Source organism: Symsagittifera roscoffensis, chromosome 9 (assembly GCF_963678635.1).
Source record: "Symsagittifera roscoffensis chromosome 9, txSymRosc1.1, whole genome shotgun sequence".
Taxonomy (NCBI): Eukaryota; Metazoa; Xenacoelomorpha; order Acoela; family Convolutidae; genus Symsagittifera; species Symsagittifera roscoffensis.
The window spans coordinates 22,958,142-22,974,066 of NC_087070.1; the positions used below are offsets into that span (position 1 = coordinate 22,958,142).

Sequence of the window (15,925 nt, forward strand, 5' to 3'; positions counted from 1 at the left end):
TGTTACTGCGTGCAAATAGCCTTAATGCACTTAACAAGTTTTAAAATCATTACCTCTCATAACACTAATCAAGTATTATTAGGTTTCGCGCGGAATGAGATGTTGTTTTAATCGTTTTTGAAGCCTTGGAAACATTATTGAGTTTAAATTTCTGAAGTTAAAGACAGCTCGAAATCGCATTTGTGTAAAGTTTTGCGCAGTTAGATTTTTAAAACCAAAATAGCTTTTCTAAAATGCTTTGGAGGCGTTCTATCAAAAAGTGGTTTTTATGGTGCGCTGCCTCTCAAAATAAGTCTGTATTTTCCAATTACCGTTTTAAATGGACTGTTGACGATGATACGTGGTCAATCTACTGTAAAAAATACGATCGGCTGGTCCCAAGAGACTGCTGTAAAATAGTACCAAATGGTACCATGAAATAGTTATGCTCGCGATGGTGTCTGGAATGGCGGGTAAAACTTTTCTGTAAACCTTTTCAGTAAAACCCACTGAATAATACCATTCTGTACTTATTTTTTTATTGTGGAGTTGAAAAATTGTGTCTGTAATATTCGTGCTTGTCACGGTTTCGGAAAGCAATCATAAACTGCAGGTATGATTAAATAGCTCTAGATCAAGTCTGAGTCTAAAGAATTCGTTAATCACCCGATGTTTTTTACTTTCAGAATTGCAAAAATGAAAAAGCGGTGATCATCCAAATTCAATACCTGATACCTGAAGTAAATCATCTGCTCCAGTTATACGAATAGAAGTACTGATAACTTATCCACATGCTCCAGAGGTGAACAGTGCTAACATTTCCGAAGTGAGATGTCGGTGAACGAAGTGCGTGGCGTTGATTTGATCACTCAAGTGTTCAGTCCAAGAGTGGCGCTCTTGTCTTCGACTGGGGCGGAAAAACTGGCCCAGAAGAATAATTTATCTCTGGTGCAACTGTTGAGACCTTTTGCTCAGATGAGAACTGAAGCGGCTCTTAGAGATCCATACAACAACACTGTCCATGAGGTATGGCTTGTTTTAGCTGGTTTTATTAAATTAGGATGTAGATGCAAATGAGCTGGTCACATAAATAGTTGCTACCAACGCAAAATAGCTGATGGAGGAATCGACTGAACGTTTGAATATAAAGAAACATGGATATTCGGTTTGTGGGAAAGTAGCACAGAATGCTCCGACTAAACTGATTTAAGAAAAAAAATTCAAAAATAAAGACATTTTTTGCATTTTTTTTCGTCTTATTTCCGGTTATTTTTTCTAAGAATATGTATTGATTTTGGTGAAAAGACGAAAAGGAGCGGTTCCTATACTTGAAATAACGTTTAAATTATATTTATAAATGCGAGTCTAGTGTAATAGAACGACGTTTTTTCGAACCTAAATCGCAAATATTGGTTCCACTGTTCATGGCACTTTTACGGCTTTTTGATAGAATATGCTCTGAAATTCGATTAGTAAAAAATAAATTCAGTTGATGCCTCTTTAATTCATCAAATGAACCGAAAAAGTATCTGTTTCAAACAACAGAACAATAATTACACAAGCAGCATAGCTTGTGTTTTTGTATGAACTTTCTTTTTTTTCCAACCTAAGTCGTAAACATTGTTGCGATGCAATTGTTGCGACAAAATGTTCGTTTTGAAAGTGTTCATTTGATCCAGCTATTAAGTATAGCCAATGCTAAGGATATTATTACACTATTTTATTACAAATAGCACTATAGCTTCAAGGTATCTTATTAAATAGGTAACTTATTAAATAGTTTAAGATGTTATGTTTCATCACGGACTACCACCTCAACTAAGCAGAGTCACCTATCCAGCGTTTGCGGCTCTGGGTAAAAAGCTTAGCTGCGTGTACCTTAATCCAACCTGCCTGTGTACAACGAGTAGCCCGGAGTGGGTTACCGCACCAATTCGACTACACCGATACACAGGTCGACTGGTTTACTGGTCGTGTTGTCAATCTGGGCGAGACGATCTGGGCGAGGCGATCGTGACAACGGGAGTTCTAGGCGATTGTGGGCAACAAAAAAAAGTTTATTGGCCGAGTGGTCTAGTGCTCTTGTTTCTATTCCTGAGGTCTACGGTTTGATTCCCCCCTTCGCTACTTTTCTTTTCTCCCGGTGTCACAAGTGCGATGTCTACCGATGATCAGCGCAGCTCAAGCGCATCACGGAGCAAAGACTATTATCCAACGATATCAGAGCTTGTTTGGGCATGTGATGACGATGTCAACAAATTAATATCTCATCTATCGAAGTCAAGCCTGCAGTGTCTTTTGCGAGAGAGCCTATCTCAACTTAAGGTTTCTGCAAACAACAACCACTCAATGAAGGAAAGTTTTTCTACTCTCACCGCTGCTTTTACAGACTTCAATGCTGCAGTTCTGCCCAAAATTGAAATGTCTATCAAAGAAACACTTACAAATGTCATTGAAGATATCAAACCACTGCACTCCGGAGTTGCTGCGATCAACACTGCGGTCGCTAAACTCGAACATGATCCAACCAAGACTCATGCTTCCACTAAGCAGGTTTCAAATTCCGTTCACAAACCGAACAACAGAGATATGCAAATCCGTATTGATGGAATATTTGAAGACACCGAGAAAACAAGAGCCGAAAACACAGAAGAAGAAAATTCGAAAGTAATTGACATCCTGAAACATTTGAAAGTAAATCCAACCATATCGAATATTGAAAGAATTGGAAAATTCCGCAAGGAAACCAAACGACCAAGAACACTTCTAGTTACATTGCAACAAGCATGGGATGTGCGGTTGATTTTATCTCGTGCCAAAAGTTTAAAAGACTTGGACCACAAGATATATATCTCAAAATCTTTGTCAACCTAAGAACTCATCATTGAGAATGAGCTGCTCAAGAAGCGGCGTGAGATGATCATTTCAGGAATAGAAGCATTCAAACTTCGTATACGTTCTTTGAAACTTTATCACGAAGAAAACCTAATCGAAATTAATACTACCAACAACGAATGACTACTTAGAATGAAAACTCTAGAAATCAGTTGTCTAAACGTGTGCAGTATTTTAACCAAAACAAGAAGAAATGCGTTCATAAAAGCCTCAATTCTCTCAACTTCATCAGTTTTTGCCTTAACAGAGACATGGCTAACAAGCGATATACACGACGGCGAAAATGGATTTAGCAACTTTTTGTTATACAGATCAGAGCGCAAAACAAAGACACACACCGCAAGCACGGCGGTGTATTGATTGCAATCAGAAGTGATGTTCCTCATACTCCAATCGAACTTTTCAAAGGGCATGAGGACGCTGTAGCTTGTCTACTGGGGAGTAATTTGGAAACTATTCTCCTAGTTTGCTTATACAATCCTCCTGAAGGCAGTCCCTACAGATGGTCCTTGAACAAATGGTCCGATATTCTAATGGAATGGAGCACCTTCAGAAGCGCACATCTCATCATCATGGGCGATATCAATTTTATAAACACCGACTGGCAACTCCTTTCCTCAACAAACGAATACGAAAGCGAAGTTTTGTTCCTTTTCGAGAAATTAAACTTGAGTCAGTTCGTCACTTTTGACACATGCGCTAGTGGTACACTCGATGTTGCCCTGTGCAACTCTGATTTTATCATATCCATTAATTTAGACCGTGAGCTGAACGAGCACTACTGGCTCTCGAATCGTGCAGCCTCCAACCATAAAGCATTCAAGATTAACATTCCACTACAGTACACGAAAACTCAACCCAAACCTGTTAAACGTTTGAGCTTCTGCCGTGCAGACTACGATCAACTGAACAGTATCATTCTGAACAAACCATTCAAAGGAATTTGCTGGACAAACCCAAACGCACTTCTGAGCCAATGGCACAGCTGGCTATTGGATATTCTGTCAAGCGCTGTTCCCGTTCGCACAAAACACAGAAGCAGTCTCGCCCCGTGGGTTTCGTCTGCTACCTCAGACAAGCTCAAGCGTCTGAACACTCTGAGGAACCAGAAAACAAGTCCCGCAATGGAAGACAAAGTGAACGCACAACTGCGGATATGTGAGCATGAGCTCGAAGTAGACCAATCAAACTACGAATCTTTACTTGCGAATGCTCGTGACACACGCGCTCTGTTCAAATACTACAAGTCAATCAAAAATCCCCAAGTTCTTCCTCCATCTGTATTTTGGAAACACTCTCGAGCGACATCAAATCTCGATAAAGCGACGTTATTCAACAGATTCTTTCGGTCGGTATTCACGACTCCATCATCTATTTTCCAACCATCCGATACTCAGATTCAGATAAGCGACTACGATGTTTCACTTTCCAAAATAACCAAAGTGACTTCGTCTCTTGACGTAAGCAAATCAACTGGGCCCGACAGACTCCCAGCGGCTTTGTTTAGGAACTGCAAAGCGTTGAACAAGTCTATCGCAAGTCTTTTCAAGTCAATCAAACACACATCAATTTTTCCATCTGACTGGAAAGTTGGAATGGTGAAACCACTGCACAAGAAAGACAACAAAGCAAACGTAGAGAACTATCGACCAATCACGCTGTTGAGTATAATTTCTAAAGTCTACGAGAAGTGCATTTTCGACCCACTTTACGAACATGTTGCAAATCTTATTCCTACAACTCAATTCGGTTTCCAAAAGAAAAAGTCTACAATAACCCAACTTCTTGTGTATTTAGGCGAAATCTACTCCAACGTTGATATCAGTGAACAAGTAGTAGACGCAGTGTACTTAGACTTCTCGAAAGCCTTCGACAAAATTGACCACAATATTCTCCTGTCAAAACTCCAAAATTGGTGTCCGAGGAAACATGCTCAAAGTTCTGCAAAGTTATCTGAAAAACAGGCAACAATTTGTGGACATCGAAGGACGCGCCTCAGAATACCTATCGGTCTCAAGTGGCGTCCCCCAGGGATCAATTCTGGGACCGCTGCTTTTTCTAATATATTTGATTGATCTTCCCAACGATCTATCATCAGAGGTTTTCAGCTTTGCCGACGATTCTAAACTCCTATCACTACACAAGCACAATGAGCCCTGCGATCTACAGTTCGACCTCGACCGCCTATGGAATTGGTGTACCTCACATCAAATGTCTTTCAACATAGATAAGTGTTGCGTTATGCACTTCAAAACTAAAAACTGTGGACCTTTCTACCTTGGGTGCAACGAATTGAAAACATCAAGTTGTGAAAAAGATCTCGGAGTGAAGGTTTCAAGTTCTCTAAAGTGGAGCGAACACATAAAGTTCGCATCTGCCAAAGCGATCAAAGTCCTATTCCTTTTAAAGCGATCCTCGGCGAAGCAACTTCAAGCATCAACAAAAGTTAATCTCTACAAGTCGATGGTTTTACCTATCATATGCTACGGGAGCTCAGTTTGGTATTCTTCGAAAACGGACCTCACAAAACTCGAAAACATTCAGAAGAAAGCTGCGAACTGGGCAACAAACTATTCGGAGAATTGCTATACTGACAGATTGTCTACGTTGAATCTCTTGCCTCTTTCTTTGTACATCGAGCTGAACGACATTTTGACGTTATCCAAAGTCATAAACAATCGTTTCGACTTCAACTGGCATCCCTTTGTGAACTTTTCTTCCCGGAGAAACAACCTTTTTGACCTGCCTTACGTCAGCAAAGAACAGCTGAAAGGAAATTTTTGGTATCGCACACAGAGACTCGCAAACCTATTGAACAACAGAATAGATTTCCTCAATTCTAACGGCCTCAAAGCAAGACTGTTGAAAACTTACTGGTGCTATTTCAATGATGTCTACAACTCTTCTTCTTCTTGTACTTGGCGCGTTCTTTGCCTTTGTGCAAATTGTCGCCAAACTAACTTTTAGCGTTTGATTTTCGTTTCGGGGTCTTATACACCCTTCAGTATTGTTTTACTGTAAATTCATAATAATAATAATAATATCATGGATATGTAGCGTAGAGGTAGGGAAGGAGACCAGCAACAAAATAAGAGGGTTCGAACCTGGGCAGGGTCGGATGTTTTTAATGAATTTTTTCGTATATTAGTTAAAATGCGTCCGCTCTATAAGTTGAGGCATGTTAGTTGGTAGGTTTTTTTTTATTGACTGGTACTTCTAATGCGTCATAGTTGGCTTGAGTCACTTAGCAACTATGTAGACTCAAAATTGGCGTGCGTCACTTGAGAAATTTTTTAGAATCGAAGTTTTACTCAATCAGTTTTTCCCAGTAGCATTATCGGTCATATTATTGTTTGTGTATGCGAAGTCCAACTTCGCCTCTGTGTTACACTTGCGAAACTGATGTATTATAGCGAACCTTCTTTTTTTCCAACCTAAGTCGCAAATATTGGTGAGGCACCCCAATAATAGTAGGACACCTTTACAGCTTTTTGAAAGCATGTGCTTTGACAATAAATTAACACATTGGATGCATTTTTAATTAATCAAATGAACCGAAAAAAGTGATTTTTTAAACAACATTACACTAATAAAAACTCGATTTCAGAAATTTTCTAACTCAATAGATCTCGCATTTTTTTGAAATGCATAATTTTTTCATAATGTGGTTTAAGGCTTTGCGATTTGTTACATGCAAGGTTAGTGTGGATGACTTCAGTTTGTTATATTACAGATAATTAATTGCAAATTTGGGACTATTTTTATTTGGTGCTGAATTGCATTAGCATTTTGTTAACATATGTAGCTGCGGTATTCGTGACTAGTGGTTTTCAGTTCTCTTGATTGCAGTAGGTCGCAGATTCGAATCCTTTACTTAGCTGAGCTTTTGCTAATTCGAGGCTTATTTCTATTTTCTCTTATTTAACTTGATAGAGCTGCTTTTTGGTCGTGTTCTCGCTAGTGTGTGCAATGCGCAGCTTCACCTCTGTAAAATCTCAATTTGAGACATTTTCCCACACTATATCTCGCAACTTTTTTAAAATGCATAAATTGGCTTTATGCTTTCCAATTTATTACCTGCAAAGTGTGGGATGCCTTCATTTTGTTGTCCATACGTTATTTAATTGGTCTTTCACTTGAGACATCTTTAAGAATTACCTATGTAGGGCATATTTAAGAAGTCTCTTTGTTAAAATATTTAACCTTTTTGAACGTAATATTTTTTGCATGTTTAACGAAAGATTTTTGCACGCTTAAGCCATTTCGTACATTGTATTGCTTAAGAAATTTCACTTGGCACATTTTTAAGAAGTTGCTATGTTGGTCTGTTCTATGGACAAATTTTTGAAAGAATTGAAATCTTTACTCAAGTCGACCTTATAAAATCTGTTGTAGGGCGAACGCTTCAACTCCACGTTTTTTCTATATTCGCAACGTAAAATTACCAATTTTTGTATCACCAAATATTGAACTTTAAATTAACTTCTAAACCTCATAGTGGGTGCTGTCTGGGTACACCCAGGGTTTTCATATCTGGCGTCCAAGTATAACGGCTTAAATCTTTTTGGTTATCGAGATATGGAGTTTTTTATTATTTTTTCAATTTTTTTTTCAAAACAAAATTTAAATATAAAATAAAGTAACCGAAGTTGCTCAACCCTATAGTGGGGGGCTGTCAAGGTACACTCAGGGGTTTTTTATCTGGTGACTAAGTTTGACGGTTCAAATCCTTTTGGTTTTTGAGATAAGTCGTTTTTTATGAGTTTTTCAATAATTTTTGTTTTTTTTAAAATTAGATATAAAATATAGTAACCGAATTTGAAATTCTCAACCCTATTACAACAATAGTTGTTTCTATTTGAATTTGGTGCCACTTTCGCTGCATGGCATTGGCAGTTTGTAAGCGGATGTAGCTGCTTTCTTTGTGACTAGTGTTTGCCGACAGTTAAGCGTCCGTGGCCGTGAGTGCATTGCGTTAGTCTCAAAATATAAAGGTAGCAGATTCGAATCCGATACGTAGCAAAGTTTTACTAAATCGAGGCTTATTTCTACTTCTCATTTCTATTCATACAGCTGCTTTTTTCTCATGTTCTCGCCAGTGTTTGCGAAGCATAGCTTCGCCTGTGTAGAAGAAACCGGCCTCACGGGAAAAAAGCGGACTTTACGCCATAGTTCATTTTAGTTTATTTCATTTGCGTGGTCAGAGCTGAAAAAAGTACAGGCCTTGGGCTAATGAACAAAGGGAAGACTGCTTTAAATTCTGGCTTCTAAGATCGCCAAGGCAAATAAACAGTCATGAAAAAAAAAATTCAGTAAGCAATTGGACGAACTTTATTAACGTTCTTGCAGTTTTCTCTGCTGCTAATTTAGGATACAGGTTTAAACTTCCGACAACTGCTAGATGAAACTATTTTTCAGGAGCTAGTTCGATCAAAATTTGAGAAATGTTGTTTCGAAGGCGTAAATTAGCCATTATATCGTAATTTTTTGCAGAGAATTCTTGCTGTGAAAATATCCTCGCAAGCAACCCAAGAAATTTGGTTTGGGGTCAAATCATTACTTTGGAAAGCTGACAAGTTTGACTTACTCTTTATGCAGCGGAAAAACCACAGACAAAAAATTGAAAGAGTTACTTGATCGGCCGTCAAAAAACGGCCATATTATATGTAATTTCGCGCTGATGAGTAAAAAAAGCAAAAAAAAAACCGTTTCAGCAAATTTTTCGAAAAAATTCGTCCAATTTTTTTTGGTATGCGCGCCCAAGACATTTTAATGTCAATCATCTAAACAGTTATGACCGTTTGTTTTGTGCCGGCCGGACCAAGAAAGTCTTTCAATTTTTATCTGTCGTTTTTCCGCTATATAAATACATCAAACTATATCAAACTCATATCAGCCCAAACGTTCGAAATCCTTTTTTTGCAAGGATGTTTCCACTGCAAGGCTATCTTTAAAACGCATCATAAATTGTTCTATATTTAAGAACATAATATAGAACAATTTATGATTCATAGAGCGTTAAGGCCATCTATTTTTTTCTTCGAAGTTCAAAAATCTAAGTCTCTTGAAAAAACAAGTCAGTTTTTTTTAGTTTGCTTGCGTTCATTACTCTTTTCCAACTGTTAGTTGGCTATGTTCTTAAATAATTGCAGACAAAACGACAAAATTTGTGGGGAAAAATCGATTATCTGCTCGTTGAATTCGAAAAGTTGCACTTCTAAGTCTCGTGACTGTAAAAAAAATTGAGACAGGAGTTATTTGTACGAAAGACAAGACTGCTCGTATCAGGGCGAAGCCCTGAATGCTCCGGCTGCCTTTTAAGGTTTATGGGGCAGTAATAACATTAAAAAATCAAATGTAATAAAACAAAATGAACATCTTGTAACAAATCAATTATGGCAAAAAGCTTCTTTCAACCAATTTGGAACGATTTCAAACTTCGCTCCTTGTAACTTCGCTACAAACTTCGCTCCTTGTAACAAATCAATTATGGCAAAAAGCTTCTTTCAACCAATTTGGAACGATTTCTAAGACGGATTAACTCTCCGCTTACGCGTTAATAGCGCGAAATATATCGCGCGTTACTTGTCCCAAATTGGCCAAAAATGGCAATCTTTAAACCCCCATAACTTTACAAAAAATGATCACAGGTGAAATATATATATTTTTTCAAATTTGAGCTCAAGACACCAATACCTTTCGATCGATATTTAAAAATTTCATCAAAAGTGGCTAGTTAAAAAGTCTAAATTTGTCTGAAGAAAAAAAAAACCCACCCCGAGCACAAATATTCCGTTACTTTCGTATCGAAAGTCAGAACAATAATTCCTCGGAGTTAATTTCTCTGAATTTTAAAGGAGCTAATTCCTCAGCTTGACTTTTTCTGATTTATATTTTTGGAAAGACAAACGCAAAGATCGATGATTCTAACTGAAGTTAAGTAGGAGCTTCTTGTCGATAATCATTAAATGTTGGTTTGAAATGTAACATCACATATCAAGGATAGTTTTTTCTAGGTCAGAAACCTGAAGTTAAAATTTGAACTGATGGAGAGCAACGACCTCGTGCCAGACTCTTCAACTGTCACCCAGCTTCTCAACGCCGTAGTTTCAGATTCCCTCTCAAAGATCAATGGAGCCAAGGTTAACTCCAAATATGGTTCCTACAACTTAAACATGCATTCATCAGCGCCCTGGTTCGAATCATTCCGAAACCATTTTATGCGTACGTTGCCAGTATCCCAACACGAGTTCACAAGGCATTTCGTGGCATGTCTTCTAGTCGTCTCCTCATCAGAACCCGATCCAAAAACTCAGTTTGCTAACCTAGAAAAGCAATTCAGAGAAAATCTAGCCGAATTTGGATCGCAGCGTTGGTTTACATCGGATATTTTGTGCTGCCGTGTTTTGATTCACGACGTTGCGGAAGGAGACGAGAAAGCGGCCTCGGAGTTAATTCAGGAACTTAAAAATGAAATCGGCCGTGGACCTCATTTAAGCTACCTGCTTTCTATAAACAGTCGCAGGGTATTTGAAGTACAAGAAATAGTAAAAAGCAATAACAAATACGGGCCCAAAATGGTGGATCCGTGGAAACGCTTTCTATTCGATAACCTCAAACAACCTACTCAAAAAGCGATCAAAAGTAAAAGTGCTGACCGGGGATCGAATCTGGATGCGTCGAATGGCAGTACAGAATCTTCACAGATTAGACATCCACTTGATATGCCTCAAAGTCCAAACGGAGTTTCAGACCCAGACTCTTCGCCTGATAGTTTCGCACCGATTACCGGAGAAAATTCATATCACGGTTTGTATTTGACATCAGCCGACCAGGAGGTAATAAGATCCTTTGTTGATGAGTTTATAAGACGTGCACTTTTGCCTCACTACGAAAAGCAGATCAGAAGTTTGTATGATCAACTTGTGGCGAAGAAGGCGATCTCGAAATCGTTTTTCTCTGCTACCAAAAAGTGGTTTGCAAGTGGCAGAACGGCGAACTACCCGATGCATTTCGGATCCGCGGAGAGCTCGAACTTCTACCCTCCAGAAGCTTCGGAGGTGCAGCTTCGGAAACTGGGAGACTTAGCGTTTCTATTCCAAATGTACGACATTGCCTATAACATCTATTATCAGTGTAAGGGCGATTTCTCAAGCGACGGCGCACATCTATTTTATGCCGGAAGTTTAGAAATGACAGTTTTTTGTCAGTTCATGCTTGGGAAATCATTGACGACAAGTTATATTGACACTGCAGTTTCAGCTTATCTTTACCAATGTAGAAATTACAACTATGCGTTGAGATGCTGTTTGCTTTGTAGTGAAATTTTGCTCTGCAAGTCAGTTTTTCTAGAAGCCAGCACAAATTTTCTGAAACTCACTAGTGAAGAATCGGATTTAAAAAGCGCTCTGTTGTTGGAGCAAGTTGCATTTTGCTATATCAATGCAAGAGGGTTCCCGAAGCCTAGAAAGTTTGCGTTTTACATGATATTAGCGGGTTACAGATACAACAAAGCGGATCAGAAACATCATCTTTTGAGAACTTATGAGTTGGCTCAGCAAGTTTTCAAAAATTCAACTTGGTCGCATGCGGAAGACAATATTAATTTGACTATTGCTAAGCACTCGCATATTGTCGGAAAGTTAGATATAGCAACACAGTCTTATTTGCACCTGCTGACAAAAAATTCAATGGACAAATCTAACCAACAGGCAAATTTTTTCCAGGATTTCATAACTTGCTTTAAAGAGTACATAGAGTTTAAGCGAGATTCGAGTTCGGCAAAATTGTCTGAAGTAATGTTGCCTTATATTAATTCTCAGGCTGTGGTGGTAACTTACGGAGCCTTGCAGCGGGATTCAAATTTCGAAGCACATTTCATACAAAGTTCACATTGGGTCAGTTTAGAAAAAGCTGCGACCTTGTTTGTAACGAAAGCCAAAACTATTCCGATTACTTGGAAACCTTCCATCCAGGTACTAAGCCAGACGACAGTGAATAATATCAAGCCAAGAACAGCCAGAAACGAACCGGTTAAAATTAAGTTACAACTTGAAAATACGATGAAGTTTCATCTTTATCTGGAGAAAATTCACCTTCTTTGGAATCTAAAACGAACAGATTGTGAAGATTTGATAGAAAACGAAAGTGATATATTAGAGGGGAATAAATACATTAAGACGGAGGTTATAAACGAGTTGTCTTTTGATAACTTGGAGATCAAAAGTGTGAGTTTGGGCATTATTCCGTGTGTCGAGGGCGATGTTAATATTGTGGGCGTGGCTTACAATCTCTGTTCTGGTGCTGCAGATACGACTTTCAACCGGAAAACTGTCAGGGTGAGTTTAAGTTGAATTCGCTCTTCGGGTTTTTAAGAGTCGCTGGGACTAAGTGAGAAGAGATTCGGTGCTATTTCCTAAACTGTTTCATTTATCCCACTCTTTCTTGATCATCATCATTATCATATCCTCTTTGTACATCGGTTCAGATTTTCGTTGGTGTTCGAGGCATGAATCGGCGTTGGTTTCTTTGTTCATATACGTTACCCTAAACTAAGATTTGGATTTAATACATTGATGAGGTTCCACACGGTCAATTTTTGCGTTTGAGTTATAGATGCAGATATTTTAGTTTTTGCGACTACATTTTAGGTACCGCCACGAAAGTTCACAGATTATCAGGTGAGGTATGATTTTAAAACGCTGTTAGTCGTGATTCGAATGCAATAAATGTCTCAGTTTCGAGAAAAACTGGTCTGAACGTAGTTTTTTTGCCCGAGTGATGTCACAGACCATGTCTGTTTGTAGGTGAAACAGAATCTGAATGTAGTAGGTCCCAAACTGAACTCGACTCGGGATGACAGGCTAGCCAATGCCAGGGGTCCAGACTTCAGGCTGCAATTCACAGTAGTGTCCCCCCAGCCACTCCTGGAAGTCCAATTCTCACCCCTCCCCTCTGAAATACTGTGCGGAGAGCTACACACTGCTAGGGTGACATTCCACAATCGAGGTAAAATAACCAACAAAATGAGTTAAAGTTGGCTCTGAAGGTGAACAAGTCCGTCTGCGGGTGATTTTCTACGATATCAGCTTAGATTTTGGAACTTCATGTCCTTGCCATCGTTCGAAGTCTTTCTCACTTTCAGGGCTAGGGATTTGAATTTATTTCATGTGCTTTTTTGCAATTGATTTGAATTATATTGCAAATCTTGAAATAGCTGTTTTTGAGAACTAAGTTCTGCTTTCAGGTCAGATCCCTATAAATTCCCTCGTCGTCTCTTCCAAAGATGTCGGTTACTTTGCCTTCGGACACGCGGACCCAAACATGTTAGGTAGTGTTCAAAACGGTGCTCAGTTCTCACCAAACTCAGTGGCAGAAGTTTTCGAACTTACCTTACCGGAGGGAGTTTTACTACCTGGTCAGGGAATCACCATGTCCTTTTGGATCCGAGGAATGACTAATGCTGGTCGATATTCTATATCGTTGTTGTTTCTGTACAAGAACAAAACCTCAGACTCAGCTATGCCGCATAGAATTGTGAAGAAGTCTTTTGAGATTGAAGCGCGACAATCGCTATCGGCCAACTGCATCAAAAACAGAAATTTCGACCAGTCCTTTCAACTTGTTTTCTCCCTGCATAATCTCTTACAAAACTTAAACAGTCAATGTTTATCTTCGTTTACTCTAGCTACCTTAATATGTGTGAGTAAAAAGTGGATAATTAATAGGTCACAAAATGGCATTGTGGTCGATACAAGTAAGATCAACGAACAAGAGCAGCTGAATTTTGAGGTCAGATTAGACAGAATTGTCGGCGAGGAAGATAACGTCATATCGATAATCTCGAGTGAAACTCCGAGCGAAGTGAAACTAATTCCGTTTAATGAATTCCTTGTCCGAAACTCGGTAATGTTTCCAGAGATCAAAACGACGATTCAAAGTCCGAAGAAAAGTGGAGAATCTAAAGTCCATCCGTTAAGCTACGCTGGAAGCTCGGTGAAAACAGCAATTAAAGCAAGCGTTGATGTCACCTTCATTTTTGAATGGAAAGTCAATATCGAAACTCCAGAGAAGAAAGTGCAAACTTCAGGTATGCATTATTACACTTTGGATGAAATTGACTATGAGAAATCGGATTCGCCTATACCTGATGTTGCTTTGTCGCAAAATGCAAATTTGCCCTACCTTGTGAGATACGAAATGAAATACGACTCAAATTTGGAATACCGAATCGAAAAATCGTTTGCGAAAGTTGACGTTTCAGTTCAGTTTTACAACTGCAGCGAGCAACTGGTCGAGGTCAAATTGTTTTTGCCCGAAAGCCCAACACCCTCCTCGGTTTTCAGTCTGGATAAATTGGGTTTGAGAGAGAGTTTTTCGTTTTGGTGGGTCTGTAAGTCAACTTGGGTGCTCTCATTGCCCGCCTTGGGGCGAAAAGAAATCAAACTGAAGGCTTGTTTTTTCAAACCAGGAACGTATAATCTGAATAACGTGTCAGTGTTAGCCTCATTTAACTCGACGGTTTACAAATTTGTGGAACAAGATTGCATGTCGGCGACGTTTATCACAATAAAACCGAGTTTGAATCCCGAACTGCCGTGAAATAACAAAAATTGCTCAAATGAGTTTGACAGATTGGGTTCCTGGAATACATTCAATATATGTAATTTAATTGTGTTAATTTTTTCAAATTCTTTTTCCTTTTGCCACAAAACAATTCATGGTAACATGTGTTCACTTATATTATGTAGCTTTGCCTAATTTCTTTGGATAGATTTCAATTTTAGTCCATTTGGCTCGAAGGATGATTATTCTTTGTTTAAATTGTAAATTGAGTAGTTAATTAAAATTGAGTATAATGATTTGACATGTGATACATACGATACTTATATAAATTGGGAGAATATTTTTTCATTTCCTCTTTTGAAACCAAATTAAGGGAATTAGCAAACAAATCCAATCGAAAAAACAACGGAACTGGACAACATAAGTTACTAAATTTGAACGAACGGATTTGTGGTTGTTTCTGTAATGCTTCCTAAACTTGAGTATCGAAGCTGGTGAATATTCTTCAGGAATGATTTTTTTCAGATATTCTTTGAAGCAGTGTAGTAGTATCCTAAAATGGATCAAGTGGACGAGATAATTCTGATGTCTCTGCGTCGCCTAGGGGTGCCATTTGCAGACGACTCAGTCAGCAAGATCCAGCAACTGGACTCGGACACGATAGTGCACGCAGTGGTCATGTGTGTGAACGCAATTGACCCCGAATGCGAGGGCAAGTATTTCAGCTGCTAAATATGAAAATTTACAGCTAATACCGTCAGGCCAATTAAGGTAAACTAAAATACGATGCTGATAGCTTCATTGAGCCACAAATAGTCATCGGACTGGGTTGAGTAATACATCATATTAAAGCCATTTCAGTCGTGATTTGAACCTTCTGTAACAATTCCAGAATTTTTTTCTGTCGAGAAAAATCGGTTTGAGATTTTTCGTCCATTTTCGAGGAGTAAAGCGATCGAGTAACGTTCTTCATGTATAAAAATTACCAATTTAGGCTAAAAATTGATCATTATACTAAAAGAAAATCTAGTTTTGGATGCCTTTTATTGCGCTTCTTTGGCAAAGTAAATTCTTTTGAAAATATTTTGAAATTTTTAGTGCAAAAAATTGGAAAAAAAATTAAATTTTTTTTGTTTATTTAGTTTTTTTGAAGACAATTATAGTCGTTCATGCTTAATTCACTGAATTTATACTAGTTTGTATAGCTCCATCACACGACCTTGAAGAAAAAAACACTATTTTGAAAAAAAAAGTTCCGAGAAAGTGGTCCGAACATTCTATTCTGTGCTACTGTGCACAGCAACCGGCTATCCTTGTTTTCCCGACCATTGAAAATGTGGAGGAACTTGATATTCGGGTGTGTTTTAGTTTTTTTTTCTCGTTTTCAACGCAACAGCAGGTGCCAAAAATAATCATCGGACTGGATTGAGTGATATATCATATTGAAGCTTTTTCAATCGTGATTCAAACCATATGTAACAATTCC

The 15,925-nt window shown here is 38.5% G+C and overlaps 2 protein-coding genes across 2 annotated transcripts in view; both read left to right on the forward strand.

The window, feature by feature from the left end:
• Positions 1 to 669: 669 nt before the first annotated feature.
• LOC134853913 (trafficking protein particle complex subunit 8-like) lies at positions 670 to 14,787 on the forward strand. The gene is made up of 4 exons (XM_063869879.1): positions 670 to 1,005; positions 9,891 to 12,212; positions 12,681 to 12,882; positions 13,121 to 14,787. Exons 1-4 carry the CDS (start codon positions 811 to 813, stop codon positions 14,473 to 14,475), a joined length of 4,074 nt encoding a protein of 1,357 aa, XP_063725949.1. The 5' UTR covers positions 670 to 810; the 3' UTR covers positions 14,476 to 14,787.
• LOC134854766 (coiled-coil domain-containing protein 22 homolog) overlaps positions 1,732 to 15,925 on the forward strand; it is a 35,345-nt gene continuing 21,151 nt past the window's right edge. Inside the window, exons 1-2 of the mRNA XM_063871123.1 lie at positions 1,732 to 1,743; positions 14,965 to 15,151. Coding sequence (XP_063727193.1) covers positions 14,998 to 15,151 — 154 coding nt within the window. The 5' untranslated portion in view covers positions 1,732 to 1,743; positions 14,965 to 14,997. The remainder of the gene's footprint in view (positions 1,744 to 14,964; positions 15,152 to 15,925) is intronic.

Coding starts and splice junctions, on each gene's coding strand:
- LOC134853913 (XM_063869879.1), top strand. CDS start 811: ATGTCGGTGAACGAAGTGCGTGGCGTTGATTTGATCACTCAAGTGTTC. Junction 1,006..9,890: donor ACAACAACACTGTCCATGAG/GTATGGCTTGTT, acceptor AGTTTTTTCTAG/GTCAGAAACCTGAAGTTAAA. Junction 12,883..13,120: donor GGTGACATTCCACAATCGAG/GTAAAATAACCA, acceptor TTCTGCTTTCAG/GTCAGATCCCTATAAATTCC.